General features: G+C 35.7%; 1 protein-coding gene across 14 annotated transcripts in view; it reads right to left on the bottom strand.

The window, feature by feature from the left end:
- The window catches only part of LOC132204283 (sodium channel protein 60E-like), an 80294-nt gene that overhangs the window by 37833 nt on the left and 22138 nt on the right, over nucleotides 1-20323 (bottom strand). For all 14 annotated transcript variants that reach the window (XM_059632691.1, XM_059632730.1, XM_059632700.1 and 11 more), the window contains 6 exons: nucleotides 17752-17960; nucleotides 17278-17498; nucleotides 7663-7837; nucleotides 7456-7494; nucleotides 6303-6404; nucleotides 2745-2886 (listed from right to left, as the gene is read on the bottom strand). In XM_059632691.1, the coding sequence (XP_059488674.1) occupies nucleotides 2745-2886; nucleotides 6303-6404; nucleotides 7456-7494; nucleotides 7663-7837; nucleotides 17278-17498; nucleotides 17752-17960 (888 nt within the window). The remainder of the gene's footprint in view (nucleotides 1-2744; nucleotides 2887-6302; nucleotides 6405-7455; nucleotides 7495-7662; nucleotides 7838-17277; nucleotides 17499-17751; nucleotides 17961-20323) is intronic.

Genomic DNA, 20323 nt, shown 5'->3' with positions numbered 1-20323 from the left:
ATTTTAGAATCATAAAATTTTATTATGCTGTTTGTAGGTGAACTTTTTTTATTATGTTCACAATTTCTTTTAAAAAAAGTGACATCGTAATTTAAAATTACTAATTTTATATTTCAAAAAATACCTCAATTTTAATAATTGAGAGGCCTACTTGGGCTTAATCAGTGATTTTAGTTGTTTTCGGGAAAAAACAATAACTTTTTTCCCTTCTTTATTTATTGAAGTGAAAAAAATTTCAAAATCGATTGCACTTAGAAATTATTTTAATAACTATTCTACTTAAGAATAGTGTAACGTTTTCATTATTTGTGCAGAGGTCGATATAATCGAGTCATGGCGAAAACGACTGAAATTAAAATAAAACAAAATGAAATAACTTTCAACTGTAATATTTTTCACTAAACTTATACGTATTCCAACGTATTCTAAATTTATAGCCGTCTGATTTGAAGACTTTTTGATTATTTATATTTTATATCAGCAAATTTGAGTAATTGAATTTTGAGTAAAAAAGTTATTTTCATTGCGGCATAGGGGAATTACAAAAAACTTAAAAATGGATTAAAAAAGTAGGTTTATGCTAAAAATTTCTAGCCTCTGGTTATTACACCCCATGGCGCAAACCATAACAATTTTAACGTTAAAAGTTCAAGTTGTTATGTTTAAGGTACTTAATTTTCATATTATATAATCAAGAACAAAAAATGTCACGTTATGATAACATCAGAGAATATCTTTTAATCAAAACCATTTTTTCTATTCATATTTGCAATTCCTACCCTTAAACTGTTTGAATTAATTTAAAAATAATAAAGTTTTGCAATAAAAGCAGTTAATTTAAGGCTTTATGTGTGCCATAATAAAAATCAAGCTTGACACGTTGACACAATCAACAATAAAGTGAAGATTGTGAGCTAGGCTGGCTGTTAAGCTCTGACGAGGGATTTCGGGATTAAGTTTTCAAGCAGGCGCATCAGGTTGCCTGCCCGGCCGGCTGCGGCCCGCCGGGTTGCAATAAAATTGGGGGACTGCTGTGCGGAGCTGCCGCACAAAGCAAGGGTTGCTTTTCTCCCCGGTGCGTCCCGTGCGCGTGGGAATTTCGGTCGTCAGTTGAAAAAGGAAGGCGAAATTATTACAGCCGTGGGAATAAATTTTTGATGGCCAGAGTGGCTTCCGAAGTAGCCGCGTGTCCCGCTTTTCCCCTTTCAAAAATGAATGCCTCTGCTGCTTTTTCTCTTTGGCAAAAACGTCACGGCTTCCGACCCGCCTGACTGAAGTGATTTGGCAAAGCTCTCTGCCAAACGGAATTTGATTTTGTCGGTTCGTATTACGGTGCTTTCGGTGCCCATATTAAACTTGGGTTCCGCAGCAGCCAGTGTATCTGCTGTGGATTTTATTTCAAACGTGGTGAACCGAGGTGGCGTGGGTTTCAATACTAGTGGTAATAGAACGGCGAACAGTATAAGTGCTCTTATCGGCTCTTCTCAAAGGGTTGCCACCACTTGTTTGAAAACTAATTCCCATATTTTTTCACCAAATATCTGAGCTGCAATTTCTTAAATTGTATATATAAATTATTGTTTTGATTGCAAATAATTTTATAGTATGGCTTGAGACAAAAGTTTTTTTTTTAATTTTATATTTTAATTTAAAATAAATAATATATTTTTGAATCTATTATTCCTTTATTCCCATTAAACACAATTATCAACAAGTTTCTAGTTCTTTTTATCTTTTAACGTGAACGGATATATAAAAATGAATTATGAAATTTTAAATAATATTCTGAGGGGATCAGCATAGTTATGTGTTCCTTGCCACAATGGCAAGTCTTGATCGATCTTAGGTGATTTAAATATTAAATCTGCTTTTCCTTGATGGGATTTTTGAGTTGTTTATTTTCATTGTTTAAGAAAAACAATATCCTGACCTACATGTTTTGGCTGCGGGCTGCAACCATAATTCATGAGCTGTGATATCATTTTGAGATTTCGATAAGAATTAGCACAAAAATCATTCTTTAAATAAAAAAATTTCTTCAAGGTAACAGTTATCTGTGAAAATTTATTTAAAGTTTTAAATATTTATTTTTGTACTAATTCTTGTCAAAATGATTTCACAGCTCATGAATAATGGCTGCAGCCCGCAGCCGAAACATGTAGAGCAGGTTATTGTTTTTTTCTTAAACAATATATAACTCACAAAAACCCACTGAGGAAAAGCAGAATTTAAATTTAAATCACCATGAATCAACCCTCGATCGTGAATTTCTACTACAAAAAGAAAAAGATTTTGCCTTTCATTTGATTAAATTGAACTGAAAAAATCACCTATATCGATTGTATTTAAATTATTATGGAAAATTACTACCTATTTTCACACAATTTAAGATTATTCACCATTTCAGAATTTTCAGACCTACTTTTAAATATAAACTTCTAACGAAATAAGCCTATTTTAACACTAAAACTTTTCATTTAAAACAGCATTAAATACTAGACATGAATTTAAGAATTTTTAAGAATTTATCATCTTCTTTTTAAAACAACATTTTTACAAAGCCAATAATTGTTTTTACAATTCACAATTGATAATTGAAATAAAATCTTTTTCAGAAATAGAAATTATTTTTGTATTTCCTTGCATTTAGTTTTATAATTACTCATATTTTTACCATTTTTAATAAAGGAAATTTTTTAGATTAAAATATAAATATAATAATTTACTGGATGGAATTGTCTTACCTTGTTGTAGACGTCTTCCCAGTAATCGAGTGTGATGAGTTGAAACGTCGTCAGCATGGACCATAAAAAATTGTCGAAGCTGGTGTAGCCGTAGTTTGGGTTTTCGCCGAACTGGACACAAACGTAGTTCTTTTCGCAGTGCCTGCAAAATAAGAATAGACGCAAACTCAGTCACACGTTATTCGGAGCTGCAGAGGCGAAGAGAAACAAACACACACGCTCGCGCTACTCGGAACGAGAGTCAAGAGAAAGGGTTGAATTACGTGGGAAGCTTTGGCAAAAGTTGGTCGGCTCTCATTGTTAAAGTCTCGTGATCCATACAAATTGAGCAGCCAGCCAGTGGCCACGGCGAGTCAGAAATAATTCCGACAAAAGAAGTAACTTGAAAATTGTCTGCAGTACTTTAATTACATTACGGCCAGAGTAGAAAGCCATGCAGGGCATCGTGCCACGGATGTAATCGTTTGCAGACAATTAGAGAACGGAGCGAACAATAAACATTAATTGTTATAGTGTGTGATGATTTTAAGAATAAAATCTGGCTTAATTTCCATGGTTTTGGGGTTTTACTATAATATAACTTGTGATGAAAACCGTCAAAATTTTTGTTTGTAAAGTGAATAAAATATTAATGAACAGGGGTAGTGCGAAGCCTTCCGCATCTCGTGCGCCGGAAACATTATAATTGCATAAAAAATACTTCTGGTTTAAATTGATCTGTAATAAAATTGTTTATCTTATAAAAAAAAACATTCTATTTTTGTATTGTTTTGAATTTAAATTGTATTATTTTTAAACTGATAATTGTAAATTAACCATTAATATATTTATCTTTATTAAAGTATTTAAAATTAAATCTACGGGACACTATTAACGTATATTGCACTTCAAAGTCCCAAGGTGCAGCAGGGACTTGTCGATATTTAAAATAAGTTTTTTTTGTTCCTCGAGAAAATATCAGAAAATTATGCTCAAATATATTTCTAACATCATTTAAAGTTTTGATAATTTTTTAAATTACATAATTAAAAAAATATTAAAATTTCGTATTTAATTTTCAGATGCAATTAAACACCCCCACATAAAATTTCTGTTCTCTGTACATAGATCAATGTAAATAGAGGCCACCGTGGGCCACCATAAGAAATAATACGCAAATATTGGCCTAAGAAAAAAATGGCTATGTTCTGTTTTTTTCCTCACGGGGCAAAAAAACAATATGGCAGACGGGAACAATAATAAAGTAACATGAAAATCGAGTGGAAATGCGGCAATATCTGAACGAAAAATGGGACTTTAAGCTTACCTTACCTGGGCGTTTAGTACAATTTGATTTGTTATCAAAAAGCGAAAGTCCTCCATCGACTCATTTCGGCGAGACAGAACACCAAATAGAAATAATACAAGATCGCCCTCGCCATTTTTGTGCTCTCATCAACTCATGTTGCCGAGAATGGCCAGCTCACGACCAACATTCCTCCCGCTGGCTGGTGGTTGCACTTCGACAAGAGTGAACAGGTCAGCATGACGATGGGAGGCGATCCAGGAGAGAAATTAAAAAGACGCTGATCTGCTTATCATGTCTGCGCTGGATTTGAAAATTAAATCATCGCATGTGCATCGCATGAAATTAAAAAAATTTAATATTTTCCAGTTCAACGTTGATAGATGATGAACTTAAATTGATGCGAATAAATTTGATATTAGAAAAAATCTTCCCGGATATTGGTCTTCTTTTATAAAAAATAAACTTTCGTAAAAAAATGTAGCCAATTAACTTTATTTCTTTTCTCTATTTGGACTCAATGTTCACTGGCGTAAGAGTTTTTTTTTATTTAACTGCGGAAGTAAAAGTATCATTTTCTCACAAGGAATTTTTTTAAGGATTACGAAGATTTTTCAAAGATGAAGATTTATTCATCAATTTCAGCTCATCATCTATCAATAATGTTGAACAGAAAAAAATGAAGTTTTTTTTTTAATGTGATATAGATTTAATTTTTAAATCCAGAGCAGACTTATAAAGGAGTGTCATTTTCAGTTTTTCTTTCTCTCATGAATCATAATTATATCGTCTCTCTCAACTCTCATCCCCATGCTGACCTGTTCATTCTCGTCCAAGCGCCGAACAGCAGCAGCCACCACCGTCAGGAGAGAGAGTTTGTGCAAAGATTACAAAGTCACCTCTCAATGCCTGGGCGGCCAGTATCTCGCGGATTGTGTTGCGGCGAAGAAGGATTTCGCCGAACTGACGCAAAATGGACCTAAGACTCTCGCCGTGCCGCCGAGGTAGGGTAAAATCACGCTCTTGATTTAATTGAACGCGCGGGACTCACTTGTTCGGGAAAATTCTGTCTCCAGAGCGGTAGCCACTCTATGAAACCTTTGAAAAATGCGCGGCGTGCGCTTGTCTGTTGTTTTTCTCTTGGGCATGGAATGAACGCAAACGCAAACATTTTTGCAATTTCTACAGGCGCTTGTAGATAATGAGATACATTTCAAAATAATTATAGAAATATGTTTTTTAGTAATTTTATACTATGAATTTCATAAAACAAGTTAAACGTTTCATTGTTCAAAAATTTTGTAAGAAAATAATTTGAAAAAAAAATCTAGTGTAATAAATATTTAACATTAAATTTAAAAAAGGAAATACTTCCAAACACTCAATGTTATTAACCATTTTTGTTTTGTTTTATGTAGAAAAATAAACACAATCTAAATTTTAACATGAACATTTTTTTGTACATATCGCAAAATGCATTTTGGAGCATTGTATAATATTATGTCGGCATGATAAAATTATAAATTGAATAGTCAGGATATGTAATTCGCAGGCTGTGAATTATTATATTTACATATTCATCCTGCCCGAGTGAAAAAAATGTCTGCGCAAAACGCTTTTTTTCCAACGGGCTGACGCATTTTTGACGGCGCTATCAAAAATTTAAATCCCCACGCGACAGAGAGCAGTGTGTGTGCGCGAGTACTACGTACTTGTATGCAGAGAATAAATAGGCCGGCTCTGCACAGCCCGGCAAAGATAGAAAATTGTGATGGGGCGAACGTGCCGGGTGATGGATAACCTATGAACGACCGGGGGATTTGCATTTAAATAAGGACACGTGTAATCCAAATTACTTACTCGGGCCAATTCACGTCGAATATTATTATTTATCGGCCAGACAATTTTATCGATTTGAAAAAAAATTATCATGTCTGTCCGCAGGAAAAGCTGTTTTTTTCCCCGCCTCCTCGTATTTTAACACCGGCGGGGATAAATTATGTATTATTAGCGCATCACACAGATGAACGAATTTTATACACCGGCGGGCGAGACCTTTCCGCTTTTTACTCTCTCTGCATTGAACAACGCGCGGCACCAGCGGCGTATGAATAAATTCTCCCACGCCGAATCAATCGGCAAGCCTCCTTTTTTATGCATGCAGCTTTTTTTGTAGTTTTTGTTGTGTGACACACAAACACACGCAGTATAACAAAAGCTCACGTACAAAAAAAGAAAAAAGAAGGAAGAAAAGTTTTATGCGGAAAACACACCTTGCCCCTGTTACGTTTCCGCACAACACTGGCTTCCTGTCCTCGTCCAAATACCAGTTCTCACTGTTGTTGTGCCAGTTGAACCACTCCTGGTCTCTCCACCTGCAAATTCGAGAGACGATTAGCTTGACTTCTTTAAAAAATTGAAATATTTTGAAAAGAATATTAATTCCAAGTAATTGTGCAAAAATTTAGTAAAGGGACAAACAATACGTCAGTCGAGTTACTGAAGGAATCTCTTTATTCTTTAAATAATAATAATCATAAATCATATGAATTGAATTAAAACTTTTTGCATTTTCTCATTTAATAAAATTGCATTCCACGCTTTAAATACAGAATCAACTTAGCGTGCCGTTTATTTTGCGGTCCGTGTATTTTATTTGTTTTGTGTTGATGTATCTCGCTATAACGTTACGAACGAAAATTCTCCACGTCATTTGTCTGAACCGACGAGCGGGCCAACACGACAAGCAACAAAGGCATTGTGCCCCAGATGATTCACGTGAGAGTGTGTGCGAGTGCAATTTTCTAAGGCCGACCTGTTATTCGCCAGCAGAGTGACCCCCGAGAGGTCAGACTATGCCTGGTGTCAGAGGTCGACAGCCATAAAAGAGAGATGAGAAATAAAAGGCATTACGTGAGGGCGCAAAAGCGCCATTCTTCTTCTTCTGCCGCTCCCATCCTGAAAGAATCGTGTTCATGCGGCTTTTTGTGGCTTTTCCTTTCATTCATTTCAGCCGTGCCGGTGACGGCGGTCGGTCTTTAAATCCACCCAAAATTTTAGCACGCGCCCAATTTACAACTTATTCCACATCGATCCGGCTTTTTGCACGTGGAGAATTTTTGCACGCACGCACGAACCAACAACCGCAATGTTATTCTTTCTTCATCAACTTTATCAATGTTTGTTTCTTACAATGAGTTTCGCGAAAAAAATGTAACTAACCATGCGTTAGAAAAAGAAAAAATAGCTTGAGAAAAGTGCAATTGTAGGAGTTTTAAAATAATGAAAACAAAATTCAATTCAATTAAATTAATCATAATATTTAATTGAATAAAATTATGGAAAAAAATATTATAACTCATTATTATTAATTAATAATCCTAAGAAAAAATTTGTGATAGATGAGATGGATCATATTGAACTTACTGTATCCACTCTGATCTTGTGAAATTGCTGAAGTCAAGACTGCAATGCAAAGGATAACAGTTCATATATCGATTTATAAGCACCAGAATACAATATTCGTTGTTTGCTGGCGAATGTTCATTGGAAAGTTTTGTTTATAGTCTTTCATTTCTTTTTTTTTAGCAATAACAGGAAATTAGGCACGCTTTCGAGGAAAAAAGTACTTACATTGAATTGTTTGACAAACCGTCGGGCATTGTCTCGATACATTTGTTGCGCAACTCTCCCATGTACACTTGAAGTGCAAACAACGCAAACACCATCAGACAGAAAATGGTCAGGGTCATGACCTCTGCTAGTTGGCGGAAGGAATGCAGCAGTGCGTTAATGATAGTCTTCAAACCTGCGGACAAAAAAGAATACAAATTGATAAATACAAAAAAATTATTTAGCTTATTTTAAAAGAAAAAGATTATTGATTTAATAGGGACTATATTCTGTTCAGATGAATTTTTTTTTAATATTTAAAGTAATCAATAACAAATTGTGTAACGTTGGTATTTTGTTACCTTTAACTGACATTTTTTCGTGTCTGGAAAAGACTGAAGTATGCCAATTTTAAATAAAACAATAATTTTATGATTTTTTATTTTTTACTTAAAAAGATATCCAGGCATATTATTTAGTTCGTGAGTGAGAAAGTCTGATTTTTCTCTTGACAATTTTGGAATCATTATCTAAAACTTAGGCAGTTATCGAGCAGACGGCACAATTAATTTCTGCTTCAACTGAATTTAAAAATATAATAAGCAGAGCGCTTAAGAATTATAAAAAATTTCACTGTATGTCTTGACGTTTGTAAAATATTATTTATAATCTACATGATATTTTTTAAGAGAAACAATCAAAAGTGGCCCTTAAAATAAAATTTTAAGAATCTCATAATACCAAGCAAATAAATTAAACAAAAATATTATTCGAGAAAGTTCAAATAAATTTTATTTAATTCTTTTTAGAGAAAACGGAAGCCAGAAATAAAATATTTGTGTTTAATGTTTTTTATCTTCAAAGCACCTTATTTAATGTGAGGCTAACCAGGGGCCTACAAATCGCTGCTTCCTCCTAATTTCCCATTCAATCTGATCGGCAGAGAGGGCAAGCAGCAAACCCTTTGGCAAGGAAAAAGCCTTCCAGGCTAATGGCACTACTTTTCAAAGCAAATTATGCTTCGGGAGAGGCTGGAGGGCGATAAAAAAAACGGCGCGGTGAATGCAGTCGGGGCATTAATCAAAGGCAAGAAGCGATCGGTGTTTTGAAAGCGCCCCATTTAATGGGCCCACATCACTCACAAATATAAATTTTTCTCGGCAAAAGAAGGGGGAGAGGGAAATTTGCTCACCAACAGCTCGAAATATCACACGCGCCTTATTTATACGAATCTTAAAGCTTTAAAGGGGCTGGCGTGTGCGGGGCATAAGTCTCGTTAAGGCGGGTGACCTTAATTTGAAATCTCGCCGGAATCATGCATGGAACGAGAACTGCACACGTATACAAACTCCGAGTTCCTATTGATTTAAGGGCATAGTTTGGCCGTTAGCCACGCAACATTGAAGCAGTCTCACGCCGCTGCCTGCTCTACTCAGCCCGGCTTTATGCCGCAGTCACTTCTACTCTGCCGCATGTCTTTGTTAACACACACGCCCTTTGTGGGCCGCCGTGTGCAGACACACCACCGTGTTGCAAAAGAAAAATAATCAATTTTATATACGCCACACGCGGCGGCGGCGGCTCGTTGCGTTTGTTTTTCTCTTTTTGCGAGTGGAGGGCCGACGGCGCAAAAAATTGAGCCGGACGCAGGACGAAACAAGGGAAGTCTCAAAAGTTTTTAATTAGATTCCGGCTCGTTAAGTCTCTCTTTTGGCGAGACGCGGATGAACGTTAAATTAATTCAGCTGCTGAGAGATCACGCTTTTGTGCCTCGCCTGACGTCGATGGGCAACTCTTTCAGAAATAAATTAATCCCCGCATCTTTAGTAAATAGTAAAATAATCAATTCGAAATTATTTTTATAGCATGTAGTCAATAAAATGAAATTGATATTTTTAAACTATTTTAATGAACGAATTGGAGGCTCACTGCAGCATATATGGAACAATTTTATTATTTTGCATGTTCTAGCACAATCTTTTTTGTGATGTTGCTTTTTGTCCATCAATGAGCAATATTGCCCTTGCAGAAATTAGTTTGAACTCAATGTAAAAGTTTTATATATATATATATATAAAAAGATCAAGCAGCCAACCCATATATCTAAAGATTTGAAAATCTAATTATGGTGATATCTTCTGTCAACCTTGAATAAATATTTTTTTTTTCAAGTACTAAATATTTTATAAAAAGGCATTATTGACAGATATAGTAATGTTTTGCTTTACTATAATATTAAATCTATAAAAAATAAAAATAATAAACATAAATAGTAAAAATAAAAGAGAACACCATTAAAAATTTTTTTAAATAATAAAAAGTATATTAATTTTTTAATTTTATTTTAAGCGCTCTTGTTTCATGTTACTGAAAAAATGACCAAATAATAATGAAATATTACGTTACAATGTTCAGGATGAGAGTAGTTTTAAAGAAATTTCTAATTGAAAAATTAATAAAGGGATGTTCGTTTTTAAGACGAGGCACCCAGATTAGTATTAAACAAGTTAATCAGTTACCCTATAGGGAATTGTGGAATGGCTATTTATAGTTGCCAAATTTAACTTCGGACCTTATCACTGATTAAAAATAAAAAAAGTAGGCAAAAAGTGTGTTATTTTCCTACTATTTCTCATCTCAAATGAAAAACAAATTCAATTTCGTAATAAAAATTAAAACCCTCAGCAATATGAAAGTAGAATTTGCAGTTCAAGATCGTAAAGTTTCATCTAAAAAATAGCTTTGTTTAGAATAATCAGAAAATGAATCAATCATATCATATTTTTCACAATTTTTTTTATTTAGTGATGCCTCGATCACTTTTTACCTAAAGATGAAATCAATTTTTTCTTCTGGCCCCTTCACAAATTTTAATTTTAAAAAGAACGGCAAGGAATATAAGAATGATTTTTCTAAAGAAACAGTCGTATTTGTGATTAAAAATCTCTACCAGCGAAAGAGGTTTGTATGAACGGTCTATTAAAGCACATTATTCCATTTTCAACTTCCTGTTGCTCGTTCTGCTGCCTCCTCTATCTCGCGCCTTCCTTGGCTCTGTTAGGTCGCTCACGTTTCCATTCCCACCCTCTCTGCGGTATATTGAATTGAATAATTACATTTCATTACCAAGATACATAACATACACCCGTATTTACCGCAGACCAGCGCTCTGTGAATAAATTTCCTTTGGCCGAGGACCATTAGTCACTCTAACTGCCAGAATTAAAATCATCTTTTATATGTGTCGTAAAACGAACACTTCTTTCGGTCTTGCAATCTGTGTCGCTTGCATAATTAGCATTTTTATATCGAGAACTACTCGTATATATCCTTCTTTTGGACGAGAGACGAATAATATTTCTTTTTCGAGCAGCAGCAGCTCGTCGTCGTTTGCCCTGAAAGGGACGACGAGTTTATTGAAATCCACACGGTCTGCACTGACAAAAGCGATATATTTTTCAAAGGACTTTTTTGGTTGGAGCGCCACGCTGTGCACCGAGAGCATTCAAGGTGTGCGGCGCCACAGCTGCCTTTCAATGAAAATCCGGGTTCATTGAAAAAGCGCTGCTGCGAATTGTGAGACTTGACCCAAATTTCGGCGCTTTGATTGTGCGGTGCCACTGATGTGCTCTTGATGCACAGACGCGACAAAAGAGCAGCGAGCGGACAGGTCATTTAACTTAAAAATGGATTTCACAAACCCACAAGATTAGCTTGGTTGTGGAGGAATCAATTATTCACTTTAATTTGTCTTTAATTATCATCTTTTAGTTATTTGAGTTATTAACATGCTTGTTTGACAATTTCACTAGAAGTTATTAAATTTTTAAGCAATCAAGTAAATTGTTAAAATTTATTTTTGTTCAAAATTAATTTTACCGGTCAAATGAACATCACAACCTGAATAGAACGAATCAACTTTTAGTCTTTTAGGTCTTCTTGTTATGTAATTCTTAGTTCTGCGCAACCGATTTATTTATCAAATGCTAAAATATTTTATTCCACATGAAATTAAATTTTTATTTATTGTTTGAAGCGGAGATGGTTTATTAAAAATAACATTATTAAAAAAAAATCAATGTACAATAAATTTAATACTTTTGTAATGTATGTGGCTAAGCTGTTGCTTGAAATAAATTAATTTTTTTTTATTATTATTTAATAAATTTGAAACTTGGCGTGCACTTTTTACTTTGAAATGTGTGCTGATATTAGCTTGAAAAATATCATCTAAAATCATAAATAATCAGACAAGCCTCGTTCTGTCAGCAAACCATCAGATCGCGGCAGACGCACGGCGGATGTTGTTAAACCTGGATGCTGCATCAGTAGTGTGTCGGGGGATCAAATGACGTCATTTGATACTAAATTCCGTCGCACCTACGATACCAAATCGGGTGCGGCCATAAAATCTGCAACCTAAAAAGCTCCACACGCAAATTTTTTACCGGCAGCGAGGGCTCAAATTACGCCAGTAAATCTTCAGCCGGTTACCAAATTCATAAAAAAATTCTTGATTTTTCTGCTTGTCTAGCGCATAATTTAAGAATTTCACTGATTTTAATTAAGCCGAGTATAAAGAGCCGCCTTTGATTTTTGCCTCTCGTCAAAAGCGGCATTTCAACCCGAAAAGTTCTGGAAGCGTTCTGCTTTGAAAAGGAGTTGCCAATTTTGCGAAAAGTCGGCGAAATTTATCGCTCAAAGTCCCAGAGCCCTTTTCATCCACATTAAATTTGGCTGGAAGAGCAGGGAAGGGAAAACGGTGGCGGCGCCTCTCTCAAGAGAGTAGCTGCGAAAATTCCCTGTAAATAAAAGGTGGATTTATATGCAAACATCTCCCACTTCCAAAGTCACTTTTCCGCTCGCTCTACAACTTTTATGTATTATCTCTCGAAAAATAAACTAGAGCGGAGGGCGAGGATAATGGCGCCTATTCTCGTTGCCTGCGATATTTATTGTCCATAAAGGCTGCGCATCTCACAATGCTCCTCGCTGGAGAGAGAAAAGAAAGGCCCATTCCGGACTCTGCAATGGCCCCGAGATATAGAGTTGGTGGACAATCAAGGTAATTGCGTTTCCATCATTAAAGTGGATTGCACGGTCGCGACGAGCCGCTCAAAAGTGATTTTTCCACGCGAGCGCATGAATGTGGAATGAGCTACTCCATTTCACGTCAGTACGTAAGTAAGTGTACTGAACGTGTAACAACTTCTTCTTGCGTGTGGCTCTGGCTCGGGCAGCTGCTTCATATGTACATGCATGTACTCTCATGTGGTACAAGTTCACTGCGGACGTTGGTGCAAATTTGGAATTTCGAGCGGCGTTGCCGTCCCTTAATTGGAGCGCGAGTGCTTTCTTTCTTTCTTTCGCTTTCATTCCTCACAAAAGGGGTGCGGAATTAGGCCAGCGCGATAAATTTTTGAAATAAAGAGTGTGTCGGGCAGCAGCAAGGGGTCGGCCCTCCTCCTGCGAGTTTTTGCTCGGATTAAAGCAGCCTGCTTTTCTTCCTCCCTGATGATAACGACACTGTTCGCAAACTGCGTGACGTAAAATTAGGCTTTATTTGACTTTCAAATCCCGAGTTATTTCCACTTACAACAGCTAAAATGAAACAAATGCTTGAAGCGATAAATTTACAGATTTTTCACTCCGTAAAATATTTCAATTAAAATTTTGAATTGATTTCAAATATTTACTTAATATTGCATTTGCATAGCTCTATAAAATGAGAGAAATAACATTTAATACTGAAAATTGAAATTTATATTAGCTCCTACTGCAAAATTTACTTGGCCAAACTTCAATTTTGGAGTAAACTACTGGCATAGCATCATTTATTCTCAATATAATCAAATTATGTAAATTTTCTAGATACTATGTTTAAGTTATATGCGAGCTCCATTGTAAAAAAATCCTATATCTGTATGGTGATTATTCAATTGGAATTAATATTTCTATATTTTATATTTTTAAGTATTGTCTCGATTTGTGTGGAATCTGAATAAAAAATGTATTAGTTGAATCCAATTCTAATAATTTTTTTTCAGGGATTTGATAGTTTTTTTTTTAGTTTCAATAAAAAGCGCACTTTATTATGGCTTATGAATCTGAATTTTTCCGATGCATTTTAATAAACTGGTGGCGTCTGGTACGATCCATGTATATTTCCGACGCGTCCAATGTGCGACGGTGCTTAAAAACAAACGCGACCTTTTTGCTGGCAACAGCACTTTTTGCGCACGACTTGGGCTGGGTGCTGGTTGGCGTCTTCTTTTTTTAAGGGTAGATATTCAATTGAACCATCATTCCGTGCGAACTTTATCGAGCCACTTGTGTTTCTTGCTTTTTTCCGCATACATATATGTACATCCATACAGAGCGAAAGCAGCCCTCGACGAGAGAGAGAACGTGTGGCAGCCGGCAGCAGTAATAGTTGACTGCATGCCAGCAAAATCTTTAAAAGCAACGGCGCGGCTATGCTCCCCAGGCGACCTTTTGTTGCTCACAAACTGACCTCAATAATGCAAATTTTCATTTTATGTATGTTTGTGTTGTATTATTATATCAGTGCCAGCACTGCCCTCGTGAATATTTTAAATTCGCCTCAATCTGATGCATTATTGAAACACGTGGAGACTCGCGCGCACTGCGAAAAGCGATTAACGTACTGGCATCGTGGCTAATCTCTCCGAGCAAAAGTCAATTAAAAAATTTGTTTACCCCAAAGAACGTTACATATTGCTTGCTGCAGACTGACCACTTGAATGTGAGCACTACCAGCAAGTTTGGCTTGGTTATCTCTTTTTTTATTATAGTCACATTTCGACAGTATGTAGCAAAAATTTCATTTGAAACTTAGAGCACACGATTTTTTTTATAAATTTTGAATTAATGTACCTTGCCTTGTTTAAATAAAAAAAAAAAAAATCATCCTAAATTTTAGATCATAAATATTATCAACTTCAATTTGAAATTTTAAATTTGAGAAAATGGCAGGTGAAAAAGTTCCTTTTTGTATTATCTATGATAAATAAAATTTAAGGTTAAAATAATTATTAATAAAAATTAATCAATCTAAAGCTGGATGCATGTTTCTTGTATGTGTGAGCTAATGCATGCAATTAATATAGTCGCTTATCCTACAAAACCTATTTATCAGATTTCTCTTCCTCTCTCTGTTTAGAATCAACTCGGCTGCTGTTAAACAAGGGCTAAATCAATGAAGACGCGACGAGTTGTTGAGAGCAGCAGCAAATCGCTCTCTTGCTTCTGTAGCAAAAAGTCGAGCAGGCGTTAAGTACCTCTAAGAGCTCACACCAGTGTTTTTGCGCTTGCCGGGGGCGATAGCTAATCTCCAAGATAAATACAAGCCCATCCATGCCGACAGAAATTAACAAGATCTCCATTCGTTCTCCGAGGCGCAAAGTATACGTGAAGTTAAGACGCGTCTCGCGCCGAGTTGCAAAGCAAACTCGAGTTTCAGCCAGAGAGAGTGCAGAGCAAGTTAGCGGAAAGATGGAAAGTGTGGTGAACAGGAAAATGTTATGTATTTTATATCTTACTTTGAGGTTTCCCATGGTATTTGTGGAAATTTGGTTTCCCTACCACTCACTTTGAGAAACAAAGTAATTAGTTATTTGAGAAACTGTTTTTCAAATTTTTACTATCAAATTGTAAGCATCTTTCATTATTTATAATAATAATTGTTTCAAAAACGTCCAGGTTTAAACATTTGCACACGTCTTTTTTAGGGTTGCAAAGCGCGGTTAATAGAAAAGTTTTTTTTAAGGAACACTTTGAGACTTACTTTAATTTTTTGGCAGCTATTTTTTTATATTGTTACGGTTTGTAAAAATAGTACTTATCCTAATTTCAATAGAAATTTGAAGCTGATGATTATTTTTGTAGTAAAAAATTGCCATTGTAATCAAAGTGTCGGTTCTTCTTTCAATATCAGTACAATCATAATTGTTTAAACAAAAATCTCAAACGTTTACTTTTAGCATCATTTTTGCTACTGGCGGTGATGACGCTTTTTTTCTCATTTTTTAAAGAATGTAAGAAAACATTTTCTTTCCTCATTCTATTGAGTGCTTTTTAGAAGTTGTTTTCCAGCCGTTAAGTTGAAATAAGCCCGAAACAAGAGCAGCCTTCAAAGACAGATCGGTTAAAGATTTGAGTGTACACAAGTGGTAGTGCGGCGCCATCAAATCTGCGCCTTCGTCTAAAAAGGAGAAGGCTTACATAATATGTACAAAAAGCTGGTGGCCTATAAAAGGCGGCGCAATCCTGCGCCTGCTAAACTAGCGTGGAAAAAGCAGCGCCCCTTCTACGGCAGCCGAGCACGAGATGAATATCGCGCCGGAGCAGAATGTGCGTGAGCCGGGGAGACGCTGGAGTAGAACTGTATGTGTGTGTCGAGCCGGTTGCATACATATACGGTGATAATAAATTACGCGTCACGCAAGTGTGTTAACTGTCAGCGCGAGGCGCCCGTTCTCCGTCCAAATTGAATCCACTTCGCACTTCTTCTGCCTCAGGGCCCTCCAGGGTCTTCGACCTGTCGCTCGCCCCGATCAGATTATTTGTTTTTTATTTTATTTTATGTTTCCGCACGTTCTTGATTCTCGTGCAACGAGCGGTGCAGCGCGATTGCATGCACGAAGCTTTTAATCTTTGTTTTTGTTTTTTTTATTTCCTCTACCACGGCCGAGGGTGACGCTCGTTTGGTTTTTCGCGCCTTACACGAGGGTTAAGTTTGTCCATTTCACGGCTCGGCCGACCTTTGGTCAGTTTTGCGGCATCGATTTTGTTCGCTGTGCGCGCCCAACAAGTGAATAATTAAAAATTTTACATGTGCCGGCACACGACGAGCGTGTAATTTAGAGCTCGTTTACACTACTTTTCCATAACCGGCTATACGAATGCCATCAAAAAATTGTTAGCGGGGAGAATTATTGTTTTAAATAATGAAATAATAACAGGGAAGAAGTGAATTTTTTATTAAAACAACCGTAAATCGCTTTGCGGTTCATTTTGGAAACGTGACGCATATGCTGAATTGAATTAGGCCGTGTTGTAAATCTCGGAAGTTTAACGGAGACAGGCCTACACAAAACTTTTGGTGCTCGAGCAGGCGCGTGACGCAATTGCGCCTAATTATTTAAATTTATGCACTCACATTGCAAACTGAGCAGTTTCTTGAAACAGAAACAGAGCATGAAACTGTCTCTTAGGCCCTAATTAATTATGCAGCAAGTTAAGATAAAAATTACATAATACAATAACTTTGAAAAATTTGAATAATATTCTTTTTTTACAGTTCGAATTTTAATAAAAAAAATATAATTATTTATTTATTTCTAAATTTACTTCAATATTTATTCTGGCAATGTAACCTTTCTATGAGAGCAAAAATGATTATAAAGCATTAATTATAATCCTATTTTTCTTCTAAAGAATTTGAAAAAATTATCCGATTAGAAAATAGGTTTTAATCTGCCTGCGACATTTTTAGCTAAAATTTGAATTTAAAAAAATTACCATTCATAAGTTTGTATCCAATAAATAAAAAAGGATTAAAATTTTTAATTCTAGGAGAAAATTTTTATAAAAAAAATAATAATTTGTACTCACCGGGCATAATTGACACTGTCTTGAGGGCACGAAGCACACGAAAGGTACGCAGACCAGCCAAATTTTCACTCAGTTTAACGGTGGTCGCGTACCCCGACGCAATAACAACAAAGTCCAACCAGTTCCACGGATTTCGAAGGTAGGTGTATTTGTTTAGAATGAAGCCTTTTGCCACCGATTTAATAACCATTTCTAAACTGTATATCACCAAGAAGAAGTACCTGCGAAAAAGGGAACAATTATCAGTCATAGAAACTTTGAGAAGGTTGCACATTACACGCAGGTTGGAAAAATTGTTACGTAACAAAAATTGCGTCTTGAACATAATCGGGGCAAAACTTGAGGAAGAGCTTGGGAGGGAATTTTTTTTTTTCTTTTCATCTTGACAAGTGGATCGGTTTGTGAAAAAAGAGCTCTGCGTGTAATGCGACTTCAAAGACGGCATCAAATCTTGTGTGCCGATAAGTAGCTTACTCTGCCTCCTCTATTTGTTCTTCCAGGGCGAGGAAGACGCAGTTGAGCAGTATAGTGGCCATCACAATGTAATCAAAATACTGGTTCGTCGATACAAAAACACAAGCTCGCCTCCAACTGTTCCACGGTGAAAATATAAAAAAGGAGTTGGTGGCGGTGAAGCGATGGATGTAGTTCTTCCGAAAGCGTTTCGACACCACGCAGAAAGTCTGGAAACAAAAAACAAACACAACCGTCAGGTTAATGCGACTCCTTCAATTGTGTGGAACATTTGTTTGCAGGGAAAATAAACCAACTTCTATTTTCGCTTCTTTAATAATAAAGCCGCTTCTCGTATTAGTTGGAATTCCGCCTTGTTTTTTTTTTCGGGAATTTGCAAACGGGAATGCAAAAAAAAAGAATAATAATAAGTCAGAAACCAAACCTCTTCGCGGCTCAAAATTTTTTTATATGGAAGATTTTAGCAAAATTCATGCTATTGATGTTGATAGTGCCTTTTATCCTGATGTTTATTTACATGAAAATTTTCATGTAAAAATAGTGTAAACCAACAAAAGTTAAATAATTATCACACAGTTAAATATTTGAATTGCAAAAATGTGTCCCATCTAATAAATAATTTATCTGCTCTCTAAACTTTCAGAAAAATTCTTGATGGAGGTGGTGATGATAATAAAAAAATTCCCCTTCTTTTGAACGATAGTCATCAACAATTGATTGTTATAATGTGAACAAAAAGACAAACAATATTTCTCCCCTAAATCTTTCCAACGCTTTTATTTTTTTATTACATTACAAAAATTATACCAGATGTTTTAAATATTCTTGTAATCCTTTTTTATACTTTATTTTCCTTCATATTTCTCTTCTATCATGTCATTGGTGCATGTGAATCGTGAAATGCAATAAGAAATCTCATATTTTCCCGTTTCCAATTGACTCTGCAAGTCCATTTAGCGCCTGAACTAGAAACTTCTGCGCTGCATTCCAACTAAGCGTGCTAATAGCAGATCGATACATACAGAAGTAGTTCTTGCTTCCGTTGTAATAACCGGCGAGGCGATGAATATGGAAAGTACATTTTCATATCATCGATAAAATAGAAACTGCATTTATTCATGCAGCCAGAGTCAATAATTGCATAGCAATTCGAGAGGTAAAATAAGAGCAATGCACATCGCCAAGGTTAATGCATACAAAGCGCCTGGTACTTGTTAATACAACTGCAGATGGATAGACAATGGAAAACTGACACTGGGAAAATATGCCCGTTTCTCTTCCGCAACAAGAGCGCGATTCTACAAGTGGCGCTGCTGCCTTCGTGCCCAATTAAAAGGCTGATAATAATTAAAAAGGGATGAGATAAAAACACACAGCAGTCGCGCCGTCATTAAGGGTCGGTCGCCAACGACGACTTTCCTGCCCAATTTTTGCCAACAAAAGCGAGACGAAGAGGGGACCTGGGAAATTAAAGCAGCTGCCGTCTCGTCATCACTTTTGGCAAATATTTGGCCGGGGAAATAATCACGAAATGAGTGAGAGCGTGGCTAGCGACCAGCCAGAGGTCGTATACTTTAATTTGGCGAGGGTGCGCCCACAGCTCGGCAAATTGCTTTGTACGCTTGCTCACAGAAAAAGAAAGACGTCCACGCAGTGTGTATACATAAATTTTGTATTACACCCGCTCCACTGCCTGCAGTTTCCAGCAACTAACGACTGTCGCTTAATTGACAATAACGAGCTAATGACCAACAATTACAATTATTTCACTAATACTTCGAGAAATATGAGAGGAATGAATTAAAGGGTTTTTGGAATGACTTGAAGAGGTGCTTTATTTAATTTATAGAAAACAAATAAGCATTTATTTTCTCGTAAAATCATTAGTTCAAAGGAGTCATTTTTTCATATTGAAAAGAAAATAATAAAAAATAGAAAAATACATTTTTTACTCTCAAAATTGCGGCACAAGTAGTTTAGAAACCTCTAAATAATGATTAAAATGTTAACAATAACGTTCAGATTAATTTAATTCATAGAGGATTTGCTGGATTTATAAATTATTTTGATTGTTGTGATGTGGCTGTATGTGAAGGTAATTGCCGAAAATTCTTGGAGCGTGTCAAAAGTTAGAATATGTATAAAAAAAATTGTATTGCATGCCGAGCTGTGCCGCTGCGCGTATAGTTCATATAAAATCTATAAAATGAATTTTATCTTGAAATCCATGCTTCAACAAGATCAAGGACGTATTATGGAACCATAGTATAGATTTTTTATTATTATTGTTAAAGAGGATAATTTTTATTTTCTTGAGAATTTAGTTCCAATTGAAATTCCCATTATTATTTATATTGAATTTTTTTACTCTTTTGATGGAGCTCCAAAAAATATATAGATGCTTTCTGAAGTGATTATAGAAATAGAAAGGTTATTGGGCTAGATAAAATGTGTCTTCGTTTTATTATGTTTTTAATTCAACTTAAAACGGAAAAAAATTTGATTTTGAGCTGCAGTCAATTTCTGAATTTGGCTTTGTAGCTATTTATGGCGCATTAAAATTTTAATTAAA

This window comes from Neocloeon triangulifer, unplaced genomic scaffold, assembly GCF_031216515.1.
Source record: "Neocloeon triangulifer isolate White Clay Creek 2 clone unplaced genomic scaffold, ASM3121651v1 ptg000002l, whole genome shotgun sequence".
NCBI lineage: Eukaryota > Metazoa > Arthropoda > Insecta > Ephemeroptera > Baetidae > Neocloeon > Neocloeon triangulifer.
This window is presented reverse-complemented; position numbering and strand designations above follow the sequence as displayed.